Source organism: Typopeltis vanoorti, chromosome 4, assembly GCF_054136105.1.
Source record: "Typopeltis vanoorti isolate ZY-2024b chromosome 4, IOZ_Tvanoo_1.0, whole genome shotgun sequence".
In the NCBI taxonomy this organism is placed as follows: Eukaryota; Metazoa; Arthropoda; class Arachnida; order Uropygi; family Thelyphonidae; genus Typopeltis; species Typopeltis vanoorti.
Genome location: NC_143552.1, coordinates 149,849,383 through 149,874,548, shown reverse-complemented (window position 1 = coordinate 149,874,548; position 25,166 = coordinate 149,849,383). Strand labels below are relative to the sequence as shown.

Sequence of the window (25,166 nt, the reverse complement as noted above, 5' to 3'; positions counted from 1 at the left end):
TAAGAAATAAAATGTCCTATGAGGTATCCTCTGCGATCTCTCTTAGCAATATAACAGATCATCACTCTGTACTATTGCATCTATCTCTACTGAATAGTAATGATTATCTGCTGTGCTGTTAGTAATGAAAACATTGAAGCTAGCGTAAATTATAATACATTTGATAAATGCATAAGAAAGTATCAACTGCCACACAATGAACACTTAAATGTAAATCAACTATACGAGGAATTCATCAAAATGATTAAATGTGCAGATAGCAAATCGCAGTATATTAAAAGAAGTTCTAAAGAGGATCATCACATATACTGGATTAATGATGAAATAGAAAATTTTAGAAAAAATTCCTGCAATGCAGTGTTTTAAAATGCATATAAAATTTTTGCTAAATGCTTAGAGGTAAAAATAAAGTAGGGATTCTTCCTATGTTCACATATTATTAAGAGATAGTTATATCTCCTAATAATATGTGAACAAACTGACAAAATTTCAGCTTTTCTCAACAAAATTTCTTTCTTGTATGAACAATCCAAGTAAAGAATGGAGCTTGATTAACACCATAATTAGCAATACAAAACAGAAAACACTTGGATTTCTAGAAGACAATGATGTCACCACTCTTCTTAACAAAATGAATAATCTCTTTTCTGACTATGGTAGTAGTGATTTTGATCCTACAGACAGTTCAAAGTACATAGGCCACCTCCTATGGATAAACAATTCAGTCTGTATGCAGTAAATGAGGATGAAGTAAAGAATGTATTAATCAGATTTAAAAAAATTAGAAAAAACATGATATGATAATATACAGGGTGAGCCATAAGTCATGGAACTGCTATAGAAATGGTATGTCTTTGTGAAGCAACTGCATACGTTTTTTAACATCAGTTTTTCTTATTGTTATTAGTTATGAAAACCGCATGATGTATATACCTTCTATTTTTGGCTTCACACAGGCCCTTTCTACAAAATTTCCATTACTTATGGGCCACCCTGTAAATGTCCAAAAGCTACATATTATAATTAAACATAAGTTAAAGTTCTTTACACATATTATAGAATGCTTATAGATTGCTTTAGATCTTCTGTTATCTGAAGGCAGAAATGAAATTATCTGCTATGAATATCTGTATTATGTACAGTTTGAAAAGTTATTGAAATCTTAATAAAAAATGATTAAATAACTACCTATCCTACTATGCACTTGATAATACAGGTTCAGATCGAGACTTAATACGCAGAAGGCACTATTTGAGTTTCGTAAAACAATTTATAGTGGGATAAATTGAGGATTGTATAATGTGGCATTAGAGACATTACAAATGATTCGTTCAAATCTTATTTAAATAACAAAAAACAATATATCAGCTTTGGGGCCTTCAATAGCATAACAAAAGTAGTAAAATATGGAATATCTTAGGATTCAGTGCTAGAATTTATCCTGTATTTAATATATATAAATGATCTGTGTGAGTTCAAACTTTTTGCCAAAATGATATTGTTTGCTGATGATATGGCAGTAATATATACTGAACCGGCTCTTGAGGATTTAGAAAACTGGATTAACCATGATACATTGAAACTAAATAAGTGGTTTAACAATAATGGCCTTAAAATTAATAATTTTTTTTTTTTTTTTTTTGTCTCTCAGATCTCATGTCTGAGGACTCGTGACCTTCCTGATGATGCTTCGCCATTTCTTTTTCTCCTGTGCTTCTCTTATTGCTTGTTCTAGTTTAAGTCCAGTGATTCTTGATATTTGGTTAATCCACATGTTAGGGGGTTTTTCTCTTTTTCTTTTCCCACATGGTTTACCCTGGATGATTACTTTTTCCAGGCAGTTGCCTTCCCTTCTACATGTGTCCAAAATATTGCAGTATTCTCTTTTCAATTATGTTTATCAGTCTTGTGTGGATATTCAATTCTTCTAGGATACTTTTGTTTGTTTGCTTTTCTGTCCAAGACACTCTTAACAATCTTCTCTAGCACCAGAGCTTGAATGCCTCAATTCTTCTGTCATCTTTTGTCATAGTCCAAGACTCAGAAGCATAGAGAAAGATTGAAAAAACTAAGGTTTCTACAAGCTTAATTTTCGTCTTTTTGGAGATGTGCCTGTCTTTCCAGATCTTGGTTAAATCAGTCATCATTTTCTTAGCTAGTGCTATTCTTCTTCTTTTCTCTTTTTTACATCCATCTTTTTTTTGTTATTATCACTCCAAGGTAGTTGAAATGGTCGACAATTTCAATTCCTTCTATACCTATCTCTTCTGCTTTGTTTAAAATCATTATTTTCATTTTATCTTGATTTATTCGTAAACTGTGGCTTTTCTAGAGATCTTTTCATTATAGTTTTGCTATAAAGGTTGAATAGTAATGGTGAGAGTATGCATCCTTGTCTTGATCCTTTTTCAAACTGGAATGCAGGGGACAGTGAGTTTTCAATTCTTACTATTGCTTGATTTCCTTGATATAATTTCTTTATGAGGGTTATTAGATGGTTTGGTATTCCTGATTCTTGCATGATATCCCATAAGATATCCCACCTCATGCAGTCAGTGGCCTTGGAGTAATCTATAAAGCATAGATAAAGGCTTAAGTTGAATTCCCTTGCTTTTTCAATTATTTGTCTGCTGTTAGATATATGATATATAGCCCCTCGACCTTTTCTGAATCCTGCTTGTTCTTCTGAGATCTGATGGTCTATAAAACTTTGTAATCTCTCCTTAATAATGTGTAGTAAAATCTTGTTGGTATGTGAGATAAGGACAATGGTGCGGTAGTTTTCACAGTTGTTGTGATTGCCTTTTTTGTAGATTGGGATAATGGTGGAATTGGTCCAGTCATTCAGCCATCTTCCAGATTTTGTTGCATAAATCACATAAATGATGTATACAGTTGACTGCATTCTCTCCAAGGTTTTTCAACATTTCAGCTGATATTGAATGGACCTGAGGCTTTGTTTTTCCTTAATTTTTTGATTGCTTGTTTTACTTCACTTTTGAGGATGTTTTCCATAGCGCCTTCATCTTCTTGTTAAATAGCTGGATTCTTGTAAAGTTCGGCACAATACTCTTTCCATCTTCTGGCCATGTCATTAGTGTCATTTGAGATCTTGCCATTTTCCTCTGCAATTATATTAAGTTTGGGTTTGCATTTTTTGGTTATATCCTTAACCTTCTTGAATAGATCTGTTGTTTCATTAGAGTTGGAGTGTCTTTCTATTTCTTTACAGATGTTTTGCATATAGCTATTTTTATCTTTTTGACAAGATTTCTTAATAGCTTTGTTCAGGTAATTTGGGTTTTGCCAATCTGTTATTTTAATTTGTTTCCTTTTTTTCAATTATTTCTAGGGTTTATTTTGTAATCCATGGACTACCATTCTTCTTTTTTATTGGGATGTTTTTGGCTGAAGATTTTGCAGTGGTTTGTTTTAGGTGTGTCCAATATGATTCAATGCTTTGTTCCTGAGATGTGCTTTTTAGTTTCTTCAGCTCTGATTCAATGTCCATTGTAAATTTGTTGTCCATTTGTGAAAAGTCATATCTTTTGTTGCTGTTATTCTTGTTTGCTTTCAGATGGATCTTTAAATTAGAGATTAATAATTGATGGTCTGATCCACAATCTGCACCTGGCAATGTTTTGGTGTTGTTGATTAGTGTCCTGCATTTTCTGTCAATTAAAATGTAGTCAATTTGATTCTTACATCGATTCCTAGGTGCTACCCGTGTAGTACCTCGTGTGCTGTTTGTACATAGTGTTAGTGATTGCTAATTCCCTTGCAATGCAGAACTCCAATTGTTTTCTCCTCATTCGTTTCTAATTCCCAGTCTGTATTTTCCAATGATTTCATATAAGTAATCATCATGTGCATTGAATCCCACTTAGCATTGAAGTCTCCTAGAACTATTTGAATGTCTTTTCTTGGTATTGTAGCATAGTTTCATTTAGGTCTTTGTAGAATTCCTCACTTACTTCATCTTCTGCATTTGATGTGGGTGCATAAACTTGTATCAGCGTTGTTGGAATTGGGTTGGTGGTTAATCTTACTGTTACAATTCTGTCACTGACTGGGTTGTATCCTTTTACTGCTTTACTTATGTTTTTGTTAACAATGATGGCAACTCCCCTTTCACTGTTATGGTCTGAACCAGAGAAAAACACCTTGTTTCCCTTATGTATTTTAAAATGACCACTTTCTTTCCAGTGAGTTTCAGCCAACCCAAAGATTGGTATCTTATTGTCTTCTATTTCATTCTGTATTATGTCTAGTTTCCCAGGTTGCAGGAGTCCTCTGATGTTCCATGTTCCTATCTTGAAGGTCTTTCTGAGAATTATTTTATGATGATCTGATTGGTGATTTTGTGGGCTGGGATTGTCATCAGTCTTGTTGACGTCAAAGTTCCTCTGCACAGTCAAATTTGGTCTTTGTTGTACATTCCTTTCCCCTCCTTGCTTAGAGGTACCACCTTGGTTTGCCAGGCTGGCAGTTGCCCCTCTGTTATAAGTCTGCATCATCATGATTATCATGGGATAATAGTAGAGTGGTTTCCTTTGCCCTCTCTACCACAGTATCCTGGTCAGAGAGAGATGAACAGTTCATCATAGCTCAAGGTTATGATGTTGGAGCCAAGTCAGTCCTCTGGATCTCTGCCGCTTATGGCGCGTATACTACAAGAGGTTACTCTAGTAGCACTGCTGCCCACTACTAGATATGTTAGTGGTCAGTTGGAAGAGGAGGAAACATCCCTAGCTCTCGAATACTCTAATAGCTCCAGGAAGAATGGAGGACCTCCTCCTGGGGTTAGTAAGAGAGACAAGAGATAGATAGAAAGCTTAAAGTAAAGAACCCTCATTAGGAGGAATGTTAGTATGAGGGTAGAAGCAATAAGTGGAAGAATAAGAGAAAAGTATGACCAGAAGCTTGAAATAAATCATGCTTAGCCCTGGGACCTGGGGTTAGCCATGCCCGTGCCTGGCAAGCTGCAAGCCCCATAGGGAAAAAAAATTAATATAGATAAAACTAAATACATATATTTCACCTTAACAGATAGCTAGATCACAATATATAAATATAAAATAGCATGAAACAGATTGTGTTGGTATTCAAACTTATAACTTTAGTTTAGTCAAAAAATTAAAATCAGTAAAGGAATTTGGCATCAATATCGAAAGCAACCTGAAATGGAATTCCATATTTCATTTTTAACAAAGATGTTGAGGTTCATACTTAACAGAATATATTATGTTAAAAAAATTTGAATCATAACCTTTGAATCATTTTTAAGATGCTTATACTATTCATGGGTAAATTCTTCACTTCAAATATGGTATCACCTATTGAGGTAGAGATTGCTAGAACAATTCTGCTTCCTTGGATTCGAATGCAAAATAGAATAATCAGAGCTATAGCCATTACTGATTTCTTCGCATATTCCACTAGTGACCTGTTTGTCATTCTTAATATTTTGCCATTACAGAAATTCTGTCTATATAATTATATACTATATGTAAGAAATAACATTGTTGTACATTTTTCTGTATATAATGTAGATCACAGGTCGGCATCCTTTTCAGACTTGCAGGTCACATTCAACTTTTAATAATTGGACTGCAAGTGTTTAATTAAGAGAAAATAATGAGTGAAAAAAATACTTAAGTTATCAATTTTTATTATATCAATCTTAAAAAAAAAATTTAAAGTGCGAGACATGAAACAAGCATGAAAATGAAACTTAATGAAAAATATTATCATGTAAAAAGTAATATAGTTTATGCTTCACAATATTTGTGTCTCCCTGCTTAATGTGACTTTTGTGATTGTTTTTCCTTAGCCAAATTATCTATATCCACTTTATTACCTGAGGTGCAAATTCTAATCGAAGCATGCAAAAGGTTCATCAGTCAGTTAAGAAGAAAATTTATTTTTTTTCTAAAACTTATGACCTGAAAATGCTTGTTTGCAAATGTATGTGCTTCCAAATGTGACTAACATATGGACCACATGCCATATAAGTATGGTCATCCTTTTATGGGCTGCCTAAAATGCATGTTTGGGCTGCATGCGGCCCATGGGCTGCCAGTTGCCAACCCCTGATGTAGATTATGGTTTATGTTGTGGCAGGAAATTGCTAGTAGTTCCCAAGGCAAACAAAGAAATTTTTGACAGATCTTTTGATTATTTAGCAACAGACTTCTTCAGTAAACTGCCTAATGAAATAAAGGCTAATATCAGGATATACTTTAAGAAAAAGATTGAGTGACTACCTCATGGGTCTAAATAATGTTCACTTTTATTTGAAATACATATTATAGGAAATTACTCTAAAGGTTATGTCCCAATTACATGCTGTATATATACATGTGCCTTCATAGATTTTTTAGTGACTGTATTGCCTATATTTGTATTTTTATAGTGATCACTATGGCCTTTGGTTATACACATTGTGCAGTTCCTTCTAGTCTGTCTATTTCCATTTTCTGTTCTTTATTCCGAAGTCTCCTTTTAATGATCAATCTCTATGTTACCACTTAAAAAATAATTGTAGGATATTTTTTTATATAACATGTAGTATTACTTTTAACTTTCTACTATTATCACTTGTATAATAAAATTAGTTTAATCCTTTATCCAAGTGTGAGCAAACAAAGTTTGCACCTGAAAATATCTTCAGGACTGGGGTAAGGTGGTACAACACCAGTGGTAGCTTGCTCCACCTTTGCAATGAGTTGTCCTGGTGTTGTACCACCTTACCCCAGTCCTGAAGATACTTTCAGGCACAAACTTTGTTTGCTCACACTTGGATAAAGGATTAAACTAATTTTATTATACTCTAACCAAGCGAAAAATAAACTTTCAACATCTTTCTCTAAATCCAGAGTAATTTATTAAAAAAGGGTGGCACACCATTTGGCAACTCCTATAGGTAGAGATGACCTGCTAATGCTTCTGCCTGGTATCTCAACTTGGGCCTGGCTCCCACTGAAGAGACCTCAATAAAGGTCGAAACTAGTCTGGGTAGTGGCCCTTCCCTTAATGCATAACATTAGACATATCCGCAAGGAGATGTGTTTTGCATTATAGGAGATACTGAGATAGGAGTGTTTGTAGCTTGCTCCACCTTTGCAACGAGTTGCCCTGTTGTTGTACCACCTTACCCCTGTCCTGAAGATACTTTCAGGTGCAAACTTTGTTTGCTCACACTTGGATAAAGGATTAAACTAATTTTATTATACTCTAACCAAGTGAAAAATAAACTTTCAATATTATCACTTGTATTCTAAATACTTGTTGCATCTATTGTATTATATTTTCATTTGTACTACATCTTCAGTGTTAATAAAATTTCGATTTATGATAGCTTAAATTGAAACAATTTTAATAGGTTAACAATTTCAATAGGTTAATAATAATGAAGAAAATATTTTTTTTATTTAGACAAAGATGCTACGTTTTCCATTTCGGAGAATTTTGAAGGTTCCTTCATCACTGAGTGCAGGCCAGTCAGGTGAGGCTTATCATATTTGATTTTTATATGGTAATTTTTCACCTGTTGTCATCTTAGTTAAATGACTGGATAACATCTTGATTCTCTAACCTACTGACTGCAGGTTCAGTGTGAAACTGCCATTCTCAGTCATTTATTATACATTTCACATGCTTCTTTAAGCATGTGAAATTTTGAACTATTCCAATCTTAACAATAATGGTGGCATAAAAATCCCAAAAATTTGGATGGCACACATTCAGCCCACTTAGTTTTCCAGCAAAGCCTAACTTTAGGACTCTAAACAATTTTCAGTTTTTTTTTTTTTTTTTTTTTTTTTTTTTTTACACCAGAGGTCAGGCCAATAGTTTTAATGGTTGATCAGTAACTTTAGCATACCATGTAGATTGTTGTGCAGCTTGTTTCTTTGTATATATGTGTATACTCCTGATAATGAGAATGTGAAGGTCGAAATGTCGAGCGTTTATTTTGGTTTATATTAAACTAAAGTTTTACTCTAATGCGTAATTGTTTCCATAATTTTCATAATGTATTCTGATCACCATGTAAGCATGAAGGAATAGATAATATATTAGTTAGATGGATTGTAGATTGGCTCTCTGAATGATACCAACAAGTTGTGTATGAGGGAGCTGTGTCTCAGATTTCTGTTCTTGGGCTCCTACTGTTTAACTTATTTCTTAATGATATTTCATGCAGATTGACTGGAGATCTTCAAATGTTTGTCAATGATGCAAAGTTAGGTAGAATTATCAGGAGTAGTGCTGATGTTAAGGACAAATGAGTGGGAGTGCAGTTTTAATATTAATAAATGCAAGATATTACACTTTGGGATATAGAGACATAAGGCTACTCTCTGCATTGGTGGAGTTGTACTTCAGGAAGTGGATGAGAGTTGGGATCTTGGAGTGAGGATAGACAGTGTACTGAAGTTCCAAGGGCACATCTTGCAAAGACTACACATCATGTTGCTGCTATGATAAAGAGTACATTCACATGTAGGTATAAGGTGGTGATGCCTCTATATAAGCATTGTTCAGACTACATATGGACTGTTGAGCTCAGATTTGGTCACCTAGTTTTCATTGTGATGTGAAAACACTAGAGGGTAAAAAGATGAATAACTAAAGTGATATCAGGAATCTGGAGTGTTGGTTATGAAGAGCATTTGAGAGAATGAGAGAATTTGAGAGAACAGAAGTTGGTGGATAGGGGGAAGAGGGGAGATATGAATAGAGACCTTTAAGTTAGTTAAGGATTAATTATAAAAAGGATTATAAAAAGAGTGGATGTTAAGATGGGAAGCCATCCCTGGTAGTTGTATAAAGATGTGGTGAAGAAATGTGTGAGGAGTAGATTTTATACGTGTAGAGGTATTAATGAGTGGAATGCATTGTCTCAGTGCGTTGTGAGTGCAGGTAGTGTAAATAACTTCAAAGCTCCTTATGATAGACATGTTGCTGGTTGAGTGGGCCTCCCACTCAACCAGCAACTCCATGGAAGTTACTAAATAATAATAATAACTTGAATGGTTGCTTGAGACGTATAAATCATCAGAAATTGTTATAGGATGATTCATTGCTTGAAGGAAGCAGAACAGAGTAACTTTTTTTTTTCATGATAGCTTTAAGTCATTCCTGGTATCTCCTATACATATATTTGTGTATACTACTCAGTATCTTTTTTCTTGTTTCCTACAGCCAAAATTGTATGTATGAATAACATTGCTGATTGAGTGGGATTCCTATGATGAGTCTATTGATTCCATGGAGGTTACCAAATAATAATCTGTGCTTAAGTTTTGCAGATCTGGAAAGGCATATGACAAGGTGCCCAGAGAAAAGCTTTTCAGAACACTTCAATTATATGGGGTGAATGGAACATTATACAGAGCAATACATAGTCTATATTTAAATTGTCAGTCAGCTTAATATAGGAAGATCATTTGCTGTAAAATAGGGTAAGTCAAGGATGCACATTATCTTCACTCTTATTCATCATCTATATGGATGACATTATGAAAGAAAGTTGCATTATGTCTGATATTAAAATTGGAGATGTCATATGAAGGTGGTCTGTAAAATTCTCGGCCTCAACCATAGATGGCAACACTATCAGCAAGATTTTTTTTTTTTTTTCTAAGTTGGTACATCTGTCATAAGCATCCATGTGAAATTGCAAGTCATTCTATCAAATAGTTTGTTTCATACAGCTGTCTGAAGTAAAAGTGTTGTCTGTATCCCTTGAAATGGATAAAATTGAGTATCGTGCGGTTATAAAATTCTTTGTTGAAGAAGTTTTAACACCAAAAAAAATTCATTCGAAGTTTATTGACACTCTTCTCCTTTGTTTTTGACAATTAAGAGATGGGCTGCCGAGTTTAAACGTGGCCATACCAGCCTTGAAGATGGTATGGCCACGTGAAAGTTGTCCAAAAAGTGTGACACCAACCAGAAATCATTGATCAAGTGCTATGGTATTGGATGACATGAGTCAAAGTGCATGAAATTGCTGAGATTATAGGCATTTCAAATGGATGGATGTGTAGGATATATTTTGCATGAAGAATTGCAAATGAAAAAGCTTTGTGCAAGATGGGTGCCACGCTTGCTCACAGTAGATCAAAAATGCACTCGCATGAAAATCTCTGAACACTGCTTGGAACATTTTAACAAGAATAAAACTGATTTTGTGCTTTGATTTAATTACTATGGATGAGACTTAGATTCACCATTACACACCAGAATCCAAACAGCAGTCATAACAGTGCCGGTTGTTCAGCACCAAAGAAGACAAAGTCGGTTCCATCAGCAGGAAAGGTAATGGCAGCAGTGTTTTGGGATGCTAAAGGCATTTTATTTATCTTGTTTAATTATCTTGAAAAGGGTAAAACAATAACCAGGGAATATTATTCCAATCTTTTAACCAGTCTAGATGAAAAAATTCGTATGAAAAGACCCAGTTTGCAGAAGAAAAAAATCATCTTTTATTAGGACAATGCATCTGCCCACAAAGGTGCATTGGCAATGGGAAAATTAAGGGATCTGCACTATGAATTGGTGGAACATCCACCCTATTCTCCAGATTTGGCTCTCTCTGACTTCTATCTCTTCCCAAAACTAAAACTCTTTGTCGCTGGTCATCATTTTTGTTCGAATCAAGAGGTAATTGAATCTGTAGAGGGGTATTTTGCAGATCTTACCAAGAACCACTACAGGGACAGGATAATGGCACTAGAGCATCGCTGGAATAAATGTATTAGTCTTAAGGAAGATTATGTTGAAAAATAAAAATAATTTTGAAATTATAAATTCGTTTTTTCATTGTTAGGCCGAGAACTTTTCAGACTACCCTCGTGTTCTGTAAAGTTCAGACAATGAGGGTGACAATATTGGAGTTATCACGAGTAATAGACTGATTTGGAGGAATATTGTTGGTGGGATATTAATAATAATAATAATAATAATGTAAACTTAATCATGTAGTGCTCTAATAGTAACCTGAACACCCCTTGGGGTTACATATCAGGATATTTGATGATGATAAAATTGTTAACCATTCTTCAATTTTCACAGCCATTTTCTTTATATGTGACATATGTGCCCAACATTTTAAAATGAGAAAAAACTTTAAAGTGATTTGTAATTTAACATTGTAGAATACACATATATATATAGTGTGTTGGTGTGTATACACACCCTCACCATACATTCATAAAAGGACTTGGTAGCAGAAAGAGAGAAAAAACGAAGTTGAATGCTCTTTTTTTTTTTTTGGTAAAGTTTTTGAAGAGAAAAATATTCTTTGTTTCTTTTGGAATCACTTTCATTAAAATTGATTTTGAGAACAAATCTTGGAATTAGTTTACTTTGAAAACTGAAATATTAGCTGTGTTTAGCTACTGAAATATTTTTGTAAGCACCCAATTTATAAAATTGGGTGCATACAAATTTTGTGGAATTGAGTTTCTCTCAGGGATACAGTAATTTTATTCATTGTTGTATATTTATATTTGGTTTATTAATGAAGAAGAAACCAGAGAAATATGTCAGGTTGGTGCAGAAGATGTACAGAAATGTGAAGACAAGAGTTCGAACCTGCCTGGGAGAGTTCAAAAAAATTTTCAAGTGACAGTTGGTTTGCATCAAGGGTCAGCCTATTAAGTCCGTTCCTGTTTAATATTGTAATGGAGGTGGTGACGGAGGAGGTGAGAGAAGATGCTCCTTGGACAATGTTGTATGGGGATGACATCGTGCTGTTTGCAGAATCAAGAGAAGAAGTGGCAGCTAAACTGGAAAGATGGAGGAAAGTACTGGAATAGAGAGGTATGAGACTAAGTAGAAGTAAGACAGAGTGTGTGTGTGTGTGTGCTGAGACAGACCTAGAGCTGGAAGGAAATGTCATCAGGAAGGTTAGGGACTTTAGATACATAGGTTCAACAGTGAAAGATGATGGAGAGGCTGAGAAGGAAGTGGGATGCAGGATACAAGATGGATGGAGGAACTGGAGAGAGATGGCTGGAGTGCTATGCAATAAGAGGGTGCCAATCACTATAAAAGGCAAAATCTTCAGGGCAGTAGTGAGATCGGCTATGACATATGCTATGGAAACTGTGGCTCTGAGGAAAATTAACATCAGCAGGATGGCAGTTACAGAGATGAGAGATTAGGTGGATGTGCAGTGTGACCAGAAAGGATCATCTGAGAAATGACTATACGACATTGTATACCACGTTGGTGGAACTGTACTCCAGGAAATTGACAATACCAGAGACTTAGATAGGGAATTAAAGTATAAGGGGCACATAACAAAAGTAATTAAAGCAGCTTATCAGATCACTTGGTTACTGAAGAATATTTTGATGAGCAGTGACAAGCAGGTTATTGTTCCTCTTTATCAAGCCTTGATAAGATCCAATCTTGGCTATTGCATGCAGATCTGGGTGCCAGTGTTTCTTGGTGATGAGGAGAAGGTGGAGAGGATCCAGAGGCAAGTGACCAAGATGGTAGCAGGTCTATGGAATGAGCCTTACGAGGACAAGTTGAAGATTTGTGGATTACAGAAACTGATTGATAGGCAGAAAAGGGATGATATGATTGAGACATACAAATTACTGAAGGGTTTTTACAAGATTTATTCAGAGGAAATTTTTCAGAACAGGTCTAGTGGCGGGAGAACTAGGGATCATCCATGGGGACTGAGTATGGTATAGTTAGTAAGGATGTTAGAACTAGGTTTTTTGCTTCAATAGTGGTGAATGAGTAGAATAGGTTGCTAGAGTCTGTTGTGGATGCCATGACTCTGAATGAGTTCAAAGCGAAGTATGAGAGATACTGTGCAAATATTGAATTGTTCTTAACATGATGTTTATGGCCTCCCTCGATGAGTTTAAGGACTGCTTGGAGTTGCCCATATTAATAATAATACTAATAAGACACACACACACACGGGGTACTTATCAAAGCTGTATAACTGAGAGGAGACCTCCACATAGCCTTTAAAGGAATGCAGAGAACCGACCAGGGCTTCTGACCTAATGTCCAATCCTCACCTTCTCGTGGTGCAAGAGGAAATTTTGTCATGTTGTACCATTATTTTGCACCAAGGTGCAAAATAATGGTACAACATGACAAAATTTCATGTGGCTGGGGCATCGCCCGGTTAAACAGGCCCCCCCCCATTGTTTTCGCCAGGGGAACCAGTGTGAACAACGAAAAGTCAGCTACTGGAACAAATCTGAAAACACACCCCAACTCAACATCAGCAGAGTTAAAGATCGGTAGTATCAACATAAGAAGCCTGAATGGCAAAGAAATGGAGCTAGCTGAGTAATTAGATAAATATCAGGTCGACATAATAGGGATGACTGAAACAAAAAAGACAAAAACTGGTGAGATCTTTCTGAGCAATAAATACAAAATGTTATATTCAGGCAATAACAATCAAGGAAAAGAAGGAGTAGCCGTAGTATACAATACAAAATACGATGCTAATCTTCTTGAATGGTAGTCAGTCTCAAGTAGAGTAATGTGGGCAAATATGAGAATGGGGAACTGGACAGTGAGAACTTATTTGTGCCACAGAAGGTTCTACTAAGGTAGAAGTGGAGGAATTTTTTGATGCTTTAGAAAAAGCAACTGACACAATGAAAAAGGAAAACTCTTTTCTTGTTGGGGATCTAAATAGCAGAGTAGGAAATGATTGTCAGACATACAAAAATATTTTGGGAAATTTTGGAGAAAAGAGCAAAGCTAATAATAATGGCAAATACCTGTTGGATTTCTGATCAGGACTTGGACTGGTTATTACTAACACCATGTTCCAACATAAAAATGTGCACAAATTCACATGGAGAGAAGAGGCAAGGAATATGAAAAGTCTCATTGACTATGCTATTGTTGATAGTGATGTTTTCTCCCTGGTGCAGGACACCAGAGTGTACAGAGGATTTGAAATTGGAAGTGATCACTATTTAGTCTTGACCAGGATAAAATTGAATTTCATATTGAAAAGAATAACATGTAAGGAAGTTTTAAAGCAATAAATGTTGAGCAGCTCTCAGATGTGAACTGTAGACTAAAATACGCAAAGATTATTGAAGAAAAAAGTTTGAGAACAGGAATCAAACCTTGGAGATTCAGTGGTAAGCCTTGAAGAAAGCTCTGATTGATTCAGCTAGAGAGGCATGTGGTGAAGTTGTCTGCAAGGATAGAAAAATTAGAACTCCGTGGTGGACACAGGAAGTTAAAGAGGCAGTGAAGGAAAAGAAGAAAGCATATCAAAAGTTCCTGTCAAATAAGTTAGCTTGTGCTCTTAGAGAATACAGAGACAAATGCAAGAATACTAAACACTGCGTAAAACTAGCTAAACAAAAGTCATGGGAGGACTTTGGCAAGATTATAGAAAATAAATATCAAGAAGGTGGCAAAATATTCTGGAGGTTGTTGAAGAAGCTTAGTAGAAGATGCTGTAAAATTAGTTAGATATGCTAAAGGTGACATGAAAACAGGAGAAAAAGATATCCTTGAAGTATGGAGTAATTACTTTGAAAAACTGCTAAATGAAACAAGCAGTGATGACAGCACAGTGGTAAAAAAACACTGACCAGGCATGCAGTCAGGAATACATATCCATACTTGAAGTAGAAAAAGCCATCAAAGGTGTGGTCAGTGGTGGCTTTAGTTCTTCTATGGTTAAAAGTAACTATAGCAATGCCCATGAAACTACCTATAGAAAAGGTACAGAGCTGAAACAAGGTGGCTATGATAACGTGACTATATTAGTTAATTAGTGATTACCATATTGGTGATCACTAATTAATTGATGAGTCTCCATGTAATGAAGAAGCTAGTTGTTGATAACATTCTCCATCACTTTTGAAAGTACAGTCAGGAATACATATCCATACTTGAAGTAGAAAAAGCCATCAAAGCTTGAAATGTGGAAAGGCAGCAAGAGTAGATGATATTCGACCAGAAATGTTGAAGTATGGTGGTATAAGAGGCTTACAGTGGCTGCACTGCATAGTTCAGAAAGCCTGGACAGAGGGATGAATTCCTGATGATTGGAGTAGAGCTCTCATAGTACCCATATATAAAAAGGGAAATAAAACTGAATGTGAGAATTACAGAGGTATTTCCCTACTGAGTGTTCCTGGCAAGTTCTGTGCAAGTATACTTGAGATACGGTTGAGAAGAATTGTGGAAGATGTAATTTTTTTCATGTAGTGCTGTCATATCCTGTGCACCCCTTGAGGGTACTTGGCAGGAATTTGATGATGATGACACACACACACACACACACACCAAGAAATAAGAAAAGCCTCATCAACTGTGTCATAGTTGATGGTGATCTCAACATGCTGGTTCAGGATACAAGAGTGTATCCTGAGGATTTGAAAATGGAAGTGATCATTGCTTAGTACTAAGCTGTATAAAAATGGATATCACATTGAAAAGAAGAGTATGTAAGAAAGTTTTAAAAAGAATTAAAATGAAACAAATTGAAAACAAGAACCAAATATTGGAGTCTCACTGGCAAACTCTGAAGAAGACAGTGATTCAGCTAGGGATGTATGTGGTGAAGTTGTCTGGAAGAATAGAAAAATAAGAATACCATGGTGGACACGAGAAGTTACAGAAGCAGTCCTGCGAAAAGAAGAAAGCATACTAAAAGTTCCTAGCAAATAACTCAGCCTAAAAAAGTGAGAAATGTAAAAGAGTGTGTAAAAGTAGCTAAACAAAAGTCATGGAAAGACTTTGGTAAGAATATAGAAAATAAAAAACAGGAAGGTCACAAAATGTTCCTGAGGCTATTGAAGAAGCATAGATGGAGGAAAGAGTATTGTAAAATGAATCAAAGGTGATTAAGGTGACATGAAAACTGAAGATAAGAATATCCTAGGTGTCTGGAGTAATTACTTTGAAAGACTGTTAAATGAACAAAGTAGTGGTAGAACCGTACTAGAAAATTTTCAAGAGGAATGCAAAGAGTACATATCACTATTTCAGGTAGAAAAATATAATGTGGAAAGTCAGCTGGAGATGATATTCTACCAAAAATGCTTTAAGTATGGAGGTATAAAAGTTTTGTACTGGCTACACTGCATAATTCAGAGGGCACTAGTCAGAAGGTCAAATTCCCAATGATTGGAGCAGACCTCTCGTAGTACCCATCTATAAAACAGGCAATAAAGCTGAATACGAAAATTATGGAGGAATTTCTCTACTGATTTATGAGCATACTTAAAAAGAGGTTGAGAAAGAATGTGAAAAAGAACTTGGAGAAGAGCAAGCCGGGTTCTGGCCTAATAGAGGTTGCCAGGATCAAATTTTCACTTTAAGACAAATTGGTAAGAAATCCTGGGAATATAACATTGATCTGTACTCAAGTTTTGTAGATCTGGGAAAGACATATTACAAGGTGCCCAGAGGAAAGCTTTTCAGGAAGATCGTTTGATGTAAAATCAGGGGTAAGTCAAGGATGCACATTATCTTCACACTTATTCATCATCTATATGGATCACATTATGAAAGAAAGTTGCATTATGCCTGATATTAAAATGGGAAATGTCAAACTTAGCTCTTTGCTTTATCCAGATCATGTTGTACTATATCTAGTGCAAGCCTTCAGGATTCTCTAACTAAATGGAATAACAGCAGTAACAAATATGACATTAAAATCAGCAATGAAAAGACCAAAACTATGAAAATAGGTAGAAGCATATAGAAAACTTCAGCTGCGTTCTGAATGGAGATCCTATAGAACACGTAAAATATTTCGGCTATTTAGGCACTGTTTTTAATGAAGATGGCAGGTTAAATCTGAAAATAGACAACAGATAAACAAAGTTGGTATGGTGGCTAGCCAGATGAATAAAAATATATGGAATAAGAGAGAAATTAGCCAAAACACCAAACTGGTTGTATACCAGAGGAAGACCAAAGCCTAGATGGATTGATTTAGTTGGAAGTATCTTAGAAGCACGAAATGTTAGATATGACAATATTGGAGTTCTCACAAGTAATGGACTAATTTGGAGGGAAATTGTTGATAGGAGATTGATAACAATGTAAACTTAATTATGTAGTCCTGTCATAGTAAGTAACCTGAACATCCCTTTAAGATACATATCAGTGGATTGATGATGATATACAGATACATATTATAAAACTGTTTATGATTACTCTGTGCAATTTTTTTTTAAACCCACTCCATTGTAAAGTTGATAAGTACTTTTTGAGGGCAGACGTGTTTAAAAATGTAGTTAATACTGATACTTAGCTCTGAAATTTTTTGTACCAGTTTAGCTTAAAGGATCTGTTACAGTGAGTGACCGATATCTTCGATTATCTGCTCACCAGAGCAGCAGTGTTAATCTGAATCAGCTATGATCTGATATGACCTGACCTTGCATTGGCTGCAGTAATGGTGTCTGCTGCCACTGTGTTCAGAAGGCTTCACAAAGGTAGTCTGTATGCTAGGTAACCAGTAATCTGCATGTCCCTATCCCCCACACAACAGAAAAGAACATTTGAAATAGGCTAAATTCCATGTCAACTGGATCCAAGACTAATGGGAGGTTATTATTGTTTACAGACAAGTTCCAATTTGCTCTACAAAGTGATACCAGGTATATTTTTTTTTATGTTGACCCCACACATGACCTTTCATGTGTGGGGTCAACATAACACTACGTAACACAACATGACCTATAACACTACAATGCCATGCGTGGGCAAATGATTAAGGAGAAAATTTTGCCTGTTAATATGTTTCTTAATGAGTGGGAGATTTTATTGTACTCAGTGGGAAAAGCAGTATGGGGGAGATTGTTCCAAAGAGTAAAGGTGGATGGAATGAAGGAATCTGATGAGAAGTTAGTTCAGTGTGTTTGATGCTGCAGAGTGTATGGTGTTGGCCAGTGGTGGCTTTAGTTCTTCTGTACCTATAGAAAAGGTACAGAGCAAAACAAAGTGGCTATGATAAAGTGACTAAAGGGAGTCTTAAGAGGATTGCCCTCTTCTGAATATCATCAAGAATTGTTAGTTCTTGGGTGCTCCACCCCAAATGTAGGAACAGTACTCCAAAGTTGGAGACTTATAGAGTGTTAGGATTTGAGAGGAAGAGAAGTAATGTTTAGAACAGAAAAGAACAAGTTTTTTAGAGGCTGAGGTTGTGTGAGTAATATGTTTGTGCTAGGTGAACTGGATGTGACAGTCAACCAAAGAAGAGAAAGTTGATTTTGAAAGGAAACTGGAAGATTATCAAAAATGAGAGGAGATGAGGTAGGATTTTTCTTATGGGTAATATGGCAGAATTGAGTTTTTTTTTTTTTGGCATTGAAATTTACTAAGTGTTCTTCACCCCATTTCAAGATGTTGAGGAGGTCAGAGTTCAAGTCACAGGTTATGAAAGATCTTGAGGTATCAAACATTAGGGCACTGCAGGATTTATTGAATAGAGGAATGAAGAGTACTGTCATTGGCAAAGCTGTGAATAGTATTTGAAGTCAAAGAAAGGAGGTTATTGATGTAAAGGAGAAAGAGTGTAGGTGAGATCACAGAACTCTGAGGCACTCCAGCAATGATGGGGAAATCTATTGAGAGAAAGCTATCTACTATCATGCACAATGAACAACCAGTGAGGAAGCTGGCAATCCAATCACAGAGTGTAGAAGGGAAGCCATAAGATGGCAGTTTGTTCAGGAGGCCTCAGTGCCAGACACAATCAAATGCCTTAGAAATATCAAGAGTGATGACACATGAGTTTCTCCAAATCTCTCCATGACTTGGGTCCAAAGATAGGTGAGATTAGCTAGGAGGTTGGCTGTAGAACGAAAATGATGGAATCTGATGAGAAGTTAGTTCAGTGTGTTTGAAGCTGGACAGTGTATGGTGTGGTCACTGGTGGCTTTAGTTCTTCTATGGTTAAAAGTAACTATAGCAATGCCCATGAAACTACCTATAGAAAAGGTACAGAGCTGAAACAAGGTGGCTATGATAACGTGACTATATTAGTTAATTAGTGATTACCATATTGGTGATCACTAATTAACTGATGAGTCTCCATGTAATGAAGAAGCTGGTTGTTGATAACATTCTCCATCACTTTTGAAAGTACCGAGATGAAAGTTCAGAGGAGGCATCCAATGGGTAATCTGTGGAAGTACTGGAGATAATTTGCTTTGGTCATTCAGGCAGGAGTTAGAGGAAAAAAGTGATGCCAAGAGGTCTTCCTTTTTCTTCTGTGAGGTTACCATAGTGCCATCAGAATGCAAGAAAGGTGGCAACATGGAAGGTTATGTCTTAGCAAGGGACCAGAAAAAGTTTGACTGTCAGTTGAGCATGAGGCAAATTTATTGCATTTCATTCTTATGACGTCTGCTTTGGAATCATTGATAACTTTTTTACACATTTCGAGCTGTTGTGTAAGCTGAATGAGAAACTGGAGTTTTTAATTTAAGCCATTGAACATAAGCTGTGTTTTTATCATGGATGGCAGAAGCACGTTTTTTGAGATATAGGTCGGGGGGGGGGGCATGGAGTGAGGAATGAAGACTCTTGTTCCAGTGAGGATTATTTCGGTTACTAGTTCAGTACACATATTTGGATCATGAGACCAAAAGCAGTAATCTGACCGTGGAAAAGCAGCATAAAAATTCTGGAGGTCATCCCAGTTGTACAATTATAGTGCCAGAGGCTGAGATTGGCTGGGCAGAGGACAAACTGTAGAGAGAGAGAGAGACTTGAATAAGATTGTGGTCAGAGTTGCCAAGGGGAGAGCAGACATCCATGGTATACTTGGAGGGAGAGTTGGTTAAGAAAAAGTCAAGAATGTTGATAGAATGATGAAGATTGTCTCTGGTTGGTAGATTGACTGTTTGTGTTAGGTCAATGGCAAATGATTCAGCTTCCCTACCAGCTTGAACTGCAAAGTTGGAGTAGGGGAGCCAGTTTGTGTTATGGATGTTAATGTCCCCAAGGAGGACAATCTCGCAATTTGAGTAATTAGTTTGTAAGAAATCAGTTTTTAGTGATAGGTAGTCAAAAATGCAGCAGGATTGTCAGAATTAAGAGAGTGGTAAAGGCAGAAAATGAAGGCTGTAAATTGAGGTAAGGAAATCTTAAGGCAGAGCATGTTGAAAAGTAGGGATTCTAAGTTGGATAGTCTTTGACAGGGGATATCAGATTTCCCAAAAGCATGTTCTGCTCTTTTTGGAAAATGCATTGTTTAGGATATAGCTGGGATAGTTGGGGGTGGACTGTGGTTGTGGAGGACACCAACTGAGATTCTGTTAGGGAAAAGAGATCATGTGGCTTTGGACGGTATCCCCTGCATACCATTGGCCCAAACTCCCTCCAGGCATGACCTGGCAGGATAAGCAGTAGCAGGATTATTCGTCAGCTGATCGGGAAGCCTATAACAGCTGCATTCCCATTGGGTTTGGTCCTGTGCACTATCTGACTGCCAGCCTGCAGAAAACTTTTACTGCTGTACCCTCAAATGGAGCAGACACTGGCTTCCCAATTGAAAATAACAATGGTGCAATGACTATGCCCAGCAAGGCCCAAACTGTATGTGAGAAGAAAGGTGGGGACAGAAGCCAGAACTCTTACTCTGGAATGAAACATGGCAGAAGCCACTTGACATCTCCAAAAAACAGGATTGTGGTGTTTCACCAGGCTATGAAAGACGTCTACCACCTAGTTGGCATTTCCTTACAACTAGGGAAGATATGTATTTAACGCAGCAACATGCCCTGCCAGAGCCTCATTTGTGGAAACAGGCCATTACCACAGGAAGGTGTGGATGACTTGATTGAGAGAGGGTTTATATTGCACGATCATCAGCCCATAATGGTCCTAATGCTCTGATCTGGAGAGAACCAGGGACATGTTCCCTCAAATATCTGCAAACAGGATACCTATGGTGTAGGTAGTGTGATGGTTTGGGGAATCATTTCAAGCACCAATCTATATGTTCTTCCTGCAACTTATAGAGACAAGGTCCATGACCCCTGTGTTCATCCGTATGTGGATGTAGTAGGGGAGAAATTTATCTCACAAAATGATAATGCTTGTTCTTACTCAGCAAAGCTTTTTGGACCAATGTCTTCAAGAAGAGACTATTGCATATACTGAATGACCAGCCAGGTTTTCTGACCTTAATCCTGTTGAACATGTCTGGGATGCTCTAGGTAGATGTGTGTGTGTGTGTCCCCCCCCCCAAAAAAAAACCATTAACTTTAAGGTTTACCAGTATAAATGTACCAGGTGTTTCTGATCATCCATACAACAGGCGAAAAGCCAATAGGGAAAATGTCACCCCTTCTTTATTCAAAAAGATTTAGAAGGACTGGCAATCTCTCAAAACACTTCAGAAACTATGTTCTGAAAAACTACTCAGAACAATATCTATAGGTGGAATACCAATCACAGTAACACCTCATAAAAAACTCACTTCTTGTAGAGGAGTGATATCAGAATGGGAACTTTTTGATGTTCCTGTGAAAACTTTGTTCAGAGCTTAAAGTTCAGGGAGTGACAGGTATGAGGCATATTCTGATATGTAGGAATGGTGGTTATCTAGTTCGTTCGAACCAGGAGCATCATCCTTACTTTTGATACACCTGCTTCTCCAACATTGTAAAAGCAGGGTATCTCAGCTATCCTGTTAGACTGTACATCCCTAATCTACTAAGATGCTTTAAATGTCAGAAATATCAGCATGCCTAATATGCCTATCATGGCTTTACAATCATCATCATCATCAAATTCCTGACATGTACCCTCAAGGGGTGTACAGGATGTGATAGCACTACATGAAAAATTTACATCATTACTAACTTCCTATCTACAATTTTCCCCCAAATCAGTCTGTTACTTGTCAAGATTCCAACATTATGAGATCTTATATTTCCATTATCAAATCTTATATTTCTATCGTCTAAGCCACTTTGTACCATATCAATCCACATATATCTTGGTCTTCCTCTGGGTTGTTTTTCTGCCAACCTGGACACTTGTTTTGCTAATCTTTCCTCGCCCATTCTGTTTAAGTGACTGTACCACCTGAGATTAGCTCTGCTAACGCATTCCTGGATGCTGACAATGTCAAGTTCTTTCCTAATATCCTCGTTTTTAATATGATATTGCCATTGATGCCATCTGTTCATTCTTCTAATCTTTCTCAGGACTCTCATATCTGCAGTCTCTAGTCTTTGGTCAAGTGTTTTACTTCTAACCCAGCTCTCAGATCCATAAGTTAAAACTGGTTTGAACACTATCTTGCATACAGCTAATTTAGTGTTCCAACTAATTTCTCTCTTATTCCATATAAATTTATTTAGTTAACTTCCTACCATACCAGCTTTTTTGATTCTGTTGTCTATTTCATATTTAATTTACCATCTTAATGTTATCTCTCAGTATTGAATTCAACTGTGAGAGTCAGAGTATGAGAAATTATTATTGTGCTCATATTGAGTAATTCTTAGAATGGCCATGTAATTATTTGTATGTCTTAAGAAGTTAGAAATTAATTTAGTACTTTTAATTTTATGAGGAATGTTGGATCTCCTTAGAGAAATATAGTGAAGTACTAAGAATTTGTATTTGTTGTATATATACATATATGTTTACATTCTTTAGAATACACATTAATCCTTGAAGTGAATGCATCATCATGGATACAGATCTGAAACATTCTAACTAAATTAAAATTATATATATAATATATTGTTATCTATACACCATGCCTGACTATTAAAATATGGGTCGGATATAAGTGGGGAATAACATACTTGGAGCAGTTGCACTCTCTCTCATAAATATAACATGCATCCATCATACTCATACTTGCCTATTCAATCAGAAAATAAAGCATGATTGCTCAATATCATAGAATTCTAATGCTCTGTAGACTAGTTATAATGGTCTCTACTCCAGTATAATATGTGTTGTTCATTATCATGGTTGATGTTATGCTTATGTGCAGCTGTTTTTCAAGAACCAGACTATGGAGCTCTTTATATTGTGTCATACTAACTTGAATCCATTCAGACCAATGAACTCCTGGTTGATTGGACTACTGAGATGCCTATATCAACCATCTGCCACCCTGGTATTAGCTTCCTGGGTCTTCCTATGCATTTCTTAGTGAGGTGATCCTTCACATTTCTGTTGGGTGATAACCATTGCCTGCACCTATTTTGAGTCTTTTATCTCTGTCCCAATTGGATAGACCAGTACTAAGGCATCCTATAGTAATGATTCTTTGAAATTCCTAAGTTTCAATGATATACAAGTATACAAATGCACAGTGACTAGGGAGGTTATTATCCATTTTCCTGCATTTGTAGTTGCTGTGACACTTAATTTTTACATTATAAGAAATGTTTGTTTTTTTAATTAAAAATGCCTATATTGTAAGTTGTCATATATACTTTAGCATCTGCAACATCTGCACCATCTTCAAATCAGTTTGAAGTTTTCATTGATGATAAGCCAGTGCTAGTGGAACCTGGAACTACAGTTTTACAGGTACATAACCATTCGTTTCTTTTATATAGTAATTTTGCGCATTTTCAAAGTGTATTTTTTTTTTTGTTGTTGTTCATTAATAAGTTAATTTCAATTTATTTGTTCTTTCATTTAGTGTTACACGATGATCAGCATTCATTTCAGACAAATTATGGAGACTACAACAAATGAAATAATGACTTTAATTTCCCGACATTTAGACCTTCATATAAGGTCATCATCTGGAGTACACACACACATATATATACACACACACACACACAGAGAGACAAGCTATATTACATTTCAAATAGTATACCAAAGAGACAATGATTTGATCAACATAGTGGTGTAGCAAAGTGGGGGGGGGACGGTCCTCCCCGGGCGGTACTTTTTTGGTCTCACCTGAGACACAATTTTATTTGTCGACAATTCTTTTATTTACGTTAACTTAGTAATTTTTATTACTTAATTAATAATTAGTTTTTAACAACTATACTTACAACTAAAATAAATAAAATATAAATATAACAAAACTGTTACATTTCCCTATCATACTGTAATTCAAATTCTTAAAAAATCAACAACAATAAAACGCATGGCAAGGCAATTGGTTTATTGCTTATACTGTGGTGGCTGCTTCTTAGCAGCTGATACCACACAGTTGGTACACATTTGCGGAAACGTATTTTTTATTTATTTTTTTTTTTCTTTTAATTTTGCTTATATCTCTGTGTTTCTGTATTATATCAGGGTTTCTGCTTAACCCTTTTGATGTGTTTATGCAGTGTATAAAAATTAACAATTCGTTTTTACCCTAAAAATGCTAAAATGCCCTGTTACACATTTATATCATTTGGCTTGTTATCGAAACCATTGAAAAAAATATTTATTATATTCTTTATGTATGGTTAGTCTAGAGCAGGGGTGGACAACCCTTAACATGCCTGCCAAACGTGGCACCCCAACGACTTTTTTCCAACACGCAACCCAGGGCTCATCTTAAAAAATAATTAAATAAAAAAATATATTTCAAACATCTTCACTCACACATATTTTAACTTAATATAATACAATTTTATTAAGTACAATGATACCAAATAAAAATGCAATAATTAATTAAACCCTATCAACTGTTTCAGTAATATTAAGTAATAAGAAAATTAGAAACAAATGTCTTATTTCCAAGCCATCTATATCTCTGTGATATACTGATGCACTGTAAAAATATTTATGTAGCTCTAAAAGTCCAAATATTTTCACATAAAGTTTACCAAGGTCGAGCCCAGTAAGACCTGTGACTTGTAAATAGATGTATGTTCTATGTAAATAATCCCAATGGGAATTTGTATATTGCTCTATGCCAAATAAGGGAATATTCTAGAAGGTGTAGTATTAAGGCAATACCTTGCCACTAGTAAACAGTATATTTAGAGCTTTGTAAAGATGTCCAACTTTGTGTGTGTTCTACAAGGAAAGCTCAAGGTCAGTGCTAGGTGGACCGACAAAAGCTTCAAACGAATGTCTGCTGCCAAAACGAATAGGATTTAGGGAGTATAGGAGAAAAACAAAGGAAGGGTCAGTCAGAGAAAAGGATCAGGCGATTTCGCCGAATTGTTTGGGGTTCACATATCTCC

At 36.0% G+C, this 25,166-nt stretch overlaps 2 protein-coding genes across 2 annotated transcripts in view; both read left to right on the top strand.

Annotated features, from left to right (window-relative positions):
* Window positions 1-3,366, top strand: part of LOC150107750 (uncharacterized protein F54F2.9) — a 304,144-nt gene extending 300,778 nt beyond the window's left edge. The window contains exon 13 of the mRNA XM_090392180.1: window positions 3,353-3,366. Within this exon, the coding sequence (XP_090248306.1) occupies window positions 3,353-3,366 (14 nt within the window). The remainder of the gene's footprint in view (window positions 1-3,352) is intronic.
* The window catches only part of ND-75 (NADH dehydrogenase (ubiquinone) 75 kDa subunit), a 282,357-nt gene that overhangs the window by 3,106 nt on the left and 254,085 nt on the right, over window positions 1-25,166 (top strand). Inside the window, exons 2-3 of the mRNA XM_090391511.1 lie at window positions 7,438-7,507; window positions 23,459-23,550. Coding sequence (XP_090247637.1) covers window positions 7,444-7,507; window positions 23,459-23,550 — 156 coding nt within the window. The 5' untranslated portion in view covers window positions 7,438-7,443. The remainder of the gene's footprint in view (window positions 1-7,437; window positions 7,508-23,458; window positions 23,551-25,166) is intronic.